The 7,995-nt window shown below is 44.0% G+C and overlaps 1 protein-coding gene across 3 annotated transcripts in view; it reads left to right on the top strand.

The window, feature by feature from the left end:
- The window catches only part of CPNE9 (copine family member 9), a 25,506-nt gene that overhangs the window by 9,482 nt on the left and 8,029 nt on the right, over window positions 1-7,995 (top strand). For all 3 annotated transcript variants that reach the window (XM_008068103.2, XM_021717585.1, XM_021717584.1), the window contains 7 exons: window positions 277-318; window positions 651-726; window positions 836-889; window positions 1,376-1,437; window positions 2,135-2,181; window positions 3,109-3,290; window positions 3,535-3,662. In XM_008068103.2, coding sequence (XP_008066294.1) covers window positions 277-318; window positions 651-726; window positions 836-889; window positions 1,376-1,437; window positions 2,135-2,181; window positions 3,109-3,290; window positions 3,535-3,662 — 591 coding nt within the window. The remainder of the gene's footprint in view (window positions 1-276; window positions 319-650; window positions 727-835; window positions 890-1,375; window positions 1,438-2,134; window positions 2,182-3,108; window positions 3,291-3,534; window positions 3,663-7,995) is intronic.

Here is a 7,995-nt window from a genome sequence, read left to right on the forward strand (position 1 = left end):
ACTGCACTCCAGTCTGGGCAACAGAGTGAGACTCCAACTCAAAAAAAAAAAACAAAACAATAATAGTGTACGGCTATCAGTGGTAGTAATAGTGATAGCTGGTTGGGTACATACATGGGCTGAGTAATGAATAGATATGTTGGGAGATAGTTTGAAAGATGAACAATTTGATGGAAAGACAGATGGGTGATGGGAAGATGACTTGTCTGTGTGGATGAGGGTGTCTCTGGGATTTATCCTACACACCTAGCCTGTGTTTATCTTCTGCATTTTCAGAACAGTGAAGATTGATGTGTATGACTGGGATCGGGATGGAAGGTAGAACTGCCCTATATAGTTCTTTCTCATGTACTTGACCCAAACAGTTCTATGCAATATGTAGTATATCCACTAGGAACCCCAATGTAGCCTTGGGAGCCAGGAAGAGTGGTGATAGATACCAAGGCCTTGGGTACACTGATCCCCTCAGTTATCTCTCTGGATACTGCCTTTTCCTTTTTTCCCCATAGCTCCCCGCTCCCCTTCTGGCCTCAGCCCTTGTGCCCTGCAGCCCAAGTAGGGGCTTAAGATAGGAGGAATAAAAGATTAGGTTCAGGCCTGGCTCCAAATCAGCAGCAACTGCAGTTTACCTACCTCTGGCCTCATTGCAGCCATGATTTCATTGGTGAGTTCACCACCAGCTACCGGGAGCTGAGCAAGGCCCAGAACCAGTTCACAGTGTATGAGGTGAGAATTCCAGCCCTGTCTAGGTTACCCAAGCCCTCCATTCCAGTGTGCTCAGTCTGGAGTTCCCTTCCTTTGTTTCCCACCATCACTATTACCTTCCTCTGCTTAGGTTCTTAACCCTCGGAAGAAATGTAAGAAGAAGAAATATGTCAACTCGGGAACTGTGAGTGCTCCCTGGAGCTCTAACCCTCCCCGGATCCTTCTGTTTCTCCTCACTGACATAGTGTGACAAATATTGAGGGTAGGGGAAGGCAGTGGGCACAGACAGTCATGTTGGGCACAAAGAGCACCACTTGAGTTTTTCTTTTTTTTTTTTTTTTCTCATTCAGGAAGATTTTCTGAGCTTTACTCTTTTGCAGAATAAAAGGGGAAAAAATCCTAAATTGCATTTCCCAACTTAATATACTTTTGGAAATTCAACTATGTTTCTGACAGCTTCCCCTTTTTTCCCTTTCAGAATTCAAGGGTGTGACAAGTGCCTTTCTCCAAAGCCCTACTATGCCTTTTTGCCTTTCAGAAATTGAACAGGAGGCAGGAATCATCTGCCTCCCATCATGTGCCTCTCTCCAAAGCCCTACTGTGCCTCACTCCCTTCTGCTACCCCAACTGCCCTTTCCAGAGTGGCAAGGCTGCCTCTTTTGTCCCACAGGTGACGCTGCTCTCCTTCTCTGTGGACTCTGAATTCACTTTTGTTGATTACATCAAGGGAGGGTGAGTCACAGGCCAAGCTCTGGGCTGAAAGCCAGAATAAATTACTCCCAGTTCTAAGTCCCAGATTTTTTTATTTATGAATGGTCAGGACCCAATGAGATCATGGAGATAAACCTTAAAATACTTGGCAAACTATAAAGTGTTCTGTAAAATACTAAATGTTGCCCCTCTTAATTCTCTTCAAGGGGCTGCTAGATTCCAGTCCTCCCTGGAAAGCTGCCAGATCAGTGGTCTTCAGTGATGGCACCAGTTACCTAACTGGGTCTCAGATAAAAGTTATAGCCAGGCAAGAGGGAGAGGCTGAGAGAGGGAAAAGTCAAGCAGACTATAGGGAACTTTCTGCTTGGTTCAGTGAAGACAGGCAGACCTAGGAAAGGTAGTTTCCTTCTCTGCACCTCACTCTTCTCCTATGTAAAATGGGGATATTAATTACTACTTCAGGGCTATAGTAAGGGTTAGATTAAATTACATATACATTTGTCTCACAGTAGGCATTTAATTTTGCTATCCAAAGTGTGGTCCATACGCCAGCAGCAGCAGCATCACTTGGGAGTTTGTTAGGCTCTACCCAAACCATCTGAATCAGAATATGCATGTTAACATGAGTCCCAAATGATCCATATGTACATTAATTTAAGAAGTAGTGGTGTAATAAGTACTAGATTTTCATTTCTCAACCCATCTACTTCCCCAACAGGACACAGCTGAACTTCACAGTAGCCATTGACTTCACAGCTTCCAATGGTGAGGCATGGATGAGGGAACAGTGACGGGTGGGGAAGAAATTCCAGGGGAGTCATTAGGGATTGGCCTGGGTTTCTATCTGGGGATGAGAGTTTACCTACTCAAGAAGTCTAAGCTTAGGTAAAACCTAGCTGGGATGATACTGGGGTGTGTGGGAGATTACTGGGTGTAAGGGTGAGCAGAGGGTACAGGAAAATAGACGAGTAGATGGGTCAAAAAAGTTGAAAGGAGAGATAGCTCAACAGGTGGATGAGGAAATGGATGGGAGGGAGAGAATGGGGGTATAAGGAGAGACGGTGGGAATGATGAGTGGATTGGTAGACTGATGAATAAACAGAGTGCGTAGATGCGTTGATGAGTGAGTACAACAGGCTAGACAAACAGATGAGTGGATGGGTATGTGGGTAGACAAAGGAACAGATGTTTAAGGTGGGAATAGAGCAGGTAAGAGATAAGGGAATAGGTAAGTAGATGAATCCAGATGAGAACAGATGAGTGAAAAAATGGAATGGAGAGCGCTGGCTGACTGGCTAAAATATTGCTGTATACATGGATGAAAATGGAAGAAACGTGGCAGGTGGACAAGTAGATGAATGGATGGATCCATGGACAGATGGACGGATGGGTGGATGGGTGGATAGCTGTATAAGACAATGGAGAGGCAGGTGGATAGAAATGGCAGGTAGGTAGGTGGATGTAGAGCCAGGTAGATGGGTGGATGGATGTGTAGGTAGGTGGACAAACGAATGGATAAACGAATGGGTAGGTAGATGGATAAATGAACAGATGGATGGCTGGGTAAAATGAGGGAATACATGGGTAGAGGGTGGATAAATAGATATAGGTGGATGGATGCATACAAGGGTAAGCAGGTAAACAGATAGATGATCCAGTGACCATGAGGCTTGGGTTCCTGTGTCCCTACAGGGAATCCCCTGCAGCCTACCTCCCTGCACTACATGAGTCCTTACCAGCTCAGCGCCTACGCCATGGCCCTCAAGGCAGTGGGAGAGATCATCCAGGACTATGACAGTGACAAGCTCTTCCCAGCTTATGGCTTTGGAGCCAAGCTGCCCCCAGAGGGACGGATCTCCCACCAGTTCCCCCTGGTATGGTATGGGCCAGAGCCTACACTCTGCCCCGGCATCTGGCCCATCCACATGGATGAATTTCTCCTATTTACATTTATTCTAAGGACAAGGGACTACCTTGGAGCAGGAAGCTAGGAGAGGGTGGCAGAGCATGGAGAGGAGCAGGGTTGGGTTTAGTGGGGAGTGTGAAAAAGACTGATGGAAGAAGGAATGAGCAGGGATCCTACATGGGTTCAGCTTGGCAAAGCATATTCTTTAACAGAACAACAATGATGAGGACCCCAACTGTGAGGGCATCGATGGTGTGCTGGAGAGCTATTTCCAGAGCCTGCGCACAGTACAGCTCTATGGGCCCACCTATTTTGCACCTGTCATCAACCAGGTGGCCAGGTAAGTGAACTAGGTGAGGGTTGGGGGAAGTAAGGGGACCTAGATAAGGGACTGACACCTCAAGGATAGTCAAGATCACTCTTGGATAAAGGTGGGCTTTGGGGAGAAGTGGAAAAGTTCAGTGTTGTCCAAGCCGGGCTCTGGTACAAAGAGGTTACATAATATAGTAGGCTCTCCATATCCACTGGTTCCATATCTGTATATTCAACCAACTACAGATCAAAAATATTTGGAGAAGCCGGGTGTGGTGGTTCAAGTCTGTAATCACAGCACTTTGGGAAGCTGAGGCGAGAGGATTGCCTGAGCTCACGGGTTCGAGACCAGCCAGGGCAACATGGCAAGACCTTGTCTCTACAATAAATAAATAAAAAAAATTAGCTGGGCACAGTGGCGCATGCCCGTAGTTCCAGCTACTTGGAAGGCTGAAGCGGAAGGATCGCCTGAGCCCAGCAGGCTGTGGTGGCCATAAGTGTGCCTCTGCACTTCAGCCTGGGCAACAGAATGAGACTCTGACTCAAAAAAAAAAAAAAAAAAAAATATGGGGGGAAAGAAACAATAAAAAATAACAATATAACAATAGAAAATAATAAAAAATTTTAAAACAATACAGTATAATAACAATTTATATAGCATTTCTATTGTATTTAGGTATTATAAGTAATCTATAGATGATTTAAAGCATGTGGGAGAATGTGCTATGCCACTTTATGTAAGGAACTTGAGCATCCAAGGATTTTGGTATCCACTGGGGTCCTGGAACCAGTCCCCTGTGGACACTGAGGGACCACACTACATTATTGTGGGGCAGAGAAGGTGTCAACAAACTACCTCACCTCTACTCACTGGGAATGACAACCCAGGGCTCAACCCAGGATGAGAGAAAAGAGCCTATATCACAGTGGTGAAGGCACAAGCATTGGCATCAGACCTGGGTGTGATCTTGGCTTCACCACTCATCAACCATGTGACCTTAAGCAACTTAGCCTCTTTAAGCATCCATTTCATTCCTTTAAGATGGTGAAATAATGGATGACAATAGCAGCTTCTTTATAGTTATTGTGAGGTTAAAATTAGATAACAGTGTAAGAGGTATTGGCACAGTGTTTGGCCCATGGTCAGTGCTCAATAAATGATAAATTAAAAACTAGAAGAGTAACTTTCCAAATTTTCAGAATAAAAATTTACAAAGCAAAGAAAACCCAGATGATACATCAATTTTTATGCATGTATTATTTATTTATTTTTAATTTTAATTTTAATTTTTTTGAATCAGAATCTTACTCTGTCGCCCAGGCTGGAGTGCAGTGGCACGCTCACAGTCACCTCAGCCTCAGCCTGCTGGGCTCAAGCGATCATTCCACCTCAGCCTTCCAAGTAGCTGGAACTACAGGTGCGCACCACCATGCCTGGCTAATTTTTTTGATTTATTGTAGAGATGAGGTCTTGCCAAGTTACCCAAGCTGATCTTGAACTCATGGACTCAGGCAATCCTCCTGCTTCCGCCTCCCAAAGTGCTGGGATTACAGGTATGAACCACCGTGCCTGGCTCAAATGATTTTTAAAAACCAAAGAGGGACCAGGCATAGATACCTGTATCCCAGCAACTCAGGAGTCTGAATCAGTAGAATTGCTTGAGCCCAGGAGTTTGAGACCTGTCTGAACAACATAGCGAGACCCCTACCTCTAACAAAAAATAAAAAAATAAATACACACAGGGTATTAAAAATAAATTAAAAATAACAAAATTTTAAGAATGGCAGAACTAAAACCAAACACATATCAATAAACATAAATAGGATAAGCTCTGATAGAGCTTTTTTCTTTTTTGAGTTGGAGTCTCACTCTTGTCAACCAGGCAACCTTGACCTGCTGGGATCTGGCAATCCTTCTGCCTCAGCCTTCTAGCTAGGTTTTTTGATTCATTGTAGAGATGAGGTCTCACCAAATTGCCCAGGCTAGTCTCGAACCTGCGGGCTCAGGCAATCCTCTTGTCTTGGCCTCCCAAAGTGCCAGGATTACTGGTATGAGCCACCACGCCCGGCCCTCATATTGCTTTAAAAAGATAAAAGGTGGCTGAGCGCAGTGGCTCAAGCCTGTAATCCCAGGACTTCGGGAGGCTGAGGTGAGAGGACTGCCTGAGCCCAGGGCCTTGAGATCAGCCTGGGCAACTTGGTGTGACCTTGTCTCTACAATATACCAAAAAATTAGCTGAGTGTGGTATCACATGCCTGTAGTTCCGGCTACTTGGAAGGCTGAGGCAGAAGGATGGCCTGAGCCCAGAAGATCGACACTGGGGTGGCCGTGAGCGTTCCATTACACTCCAGCCTGAGCAACAGAGTAAGACTCCAACTCAAAAGAAAAAAGAAAAAAGCTTCTATGATTGGATAAAAAAATAAGGAAGCCCCGCTTTATACTAAATACAAGAGACCCAGATAAAACAAAGAGCCTCAGAAATCTTGGAAGTAAAAAGATGAAACAAAAAGAGAATAAAAGTGGAAAGACTTGGGGGAGATTTATATGTCCACAAAATTTCTTTTTCCCTAATAAACATGTGTTTATTTTCTCATTCATAATGAGGATAATAGATTCTTTAATTATAAGAGTAACATAACTGTAGAAAATGTGAAGGATAGAGAAATGAAGTAAGAAATCACTCTGAATTCTGCCCATGGGAAAGTGGATATATATATAGTTCTTGACAGTCTTTTCCTTACACATCCATAATTACAGTCAAATTACATATAACATTTCACTACTTATTTTTTCACTGATACTGGAACCTGAGAATATTTTTGTTGTTATTAAATAGACTTCTTAAATATTATCTTGAGCAACTACACTGATTCATAATTTATTCATTCATTTAGTTTTTTTATTTCGTTTTGGTTTTGTGTTGGAGCCTCATTCCATCGCCCAGGCTAGAGTACAGTGGCACGCTCATGGCCATCCCAGCATCGACCTGCTGGGCTCCAGTGATCCTTCTACCTCAGCCTTCTAGGTAGCTGGAACCACAAGCATGCACTATCATGCCCGGCTAATTTTTTATTTATTGTAGAGACGAGGTCTTGTCAAGTTTCCCAGGCTGGTCTCAAATGCTCAGGCTCAGGCAGTCCACTTGCCTCTACCTCCCAAAGTGCTGGGATTACAGGCTGAGCCACCGAGCCCGGCCTATTCATTCATTTAGCAAACATTCAGTAAAGGGGCAATGTAGCATGGTCTGGGTGCTAGAGCTAGACTAGTGAGTACACTGGTTCTATCACTAAGTAACTGTGTGGCTTTGATCAAGACATTTAACCTGTGCCTGAATCGGCATTTGTAAAATGAAGATAATAATATCTACATAATAGGGTGTTATGAGGACTAATGAATATACGTCAAGCACTTAGAACAGTGTCTGCCACATCCTAAGTACAAGTGTTAGCTATTACTGTTACTATTATTATCATTATTACTATTCAAAGGGCATTTGCGGTGTACTCAGCTCTCTGCTGGGGCACTGGAGATTCACAGATGAATCAGATCTAGTCCCTGCCCTTGGGAGCTCCAGCCTTGGTGCAAGAGACAGAAATATAAATAAATCATTACCTTCTGTAGACCAGAGCTTCCCCGCCTTTTCTAGCAAGTTGCCTGTCAGCAAAGGCAAGTGAATGCATTCCCCTGGGGGAATCTGGGGGCATAGCCAAAAGCAGCCAGGCTGAGAATGTTTTTGAAGTCTCCATATTTAATTTTAAAAATTCATGCAAATTTTATATTCTTCTCACACTGCATCCACGTTTAATTTAGAAAAAAAAAGGTGTTTTAAGTGTACTTATAGTCATCTAGCTTTTTCCACTAGATCATGCAGTAAGAAACCACTTAGAGGAGCAGATAGCCCATCTTGGTGGGTAGGGCGGTATCTGAGAGGGAAAGGAGGTCATAGGTCTACCATAGAGGGGACTGCTCAGCTGGGTTAGAGGATGAGGTGGGCTTTATAAAAAAAAAAAAAAAAAAGAGGAATAGAGAATAGACTGATAGAATGAAAGGCATATGAAAAACACAGAGGCATGAAGGGGCAAGTTCAGGAAACAGTGAACAGTTTAATATGACCACACTGCACAAGGTCTATGGAAGAGTATCCAGAGAGCAGGCTGGGAATGGAGAGTAACAGAATCAAGAGCTCAAGTTTTAAGCTCTGCTGATCAAGCATGGGCTTGGACTCAAGCTTCAACACCCTTGGGGGATCCTACCTAATGTCTCTAAACTTTAGTTTTCTCATTTAAAAAATGGGAATTGTTCCCGCACTTTGGGAGGCTGAGGTGAGTGAATTGCCTGAGCCTGTGGGTTCGAGACCCAC

This window comes from Carlito syrichta, unplaced genomic scaffold (assembly GCF_000164805.1).
Source record: "Carlito syrichta isolate Samal-C Ts95f unplaced genomic scaffold, Tarsius_syrichta-2.0.1 Scaffold309865, whole genome shotgun sequence".
NCBI lineage: Eukaryota > Metazoa > Chordata > Mammalia > Primates > Tarsiidae > Carlito > Carlito syrichta.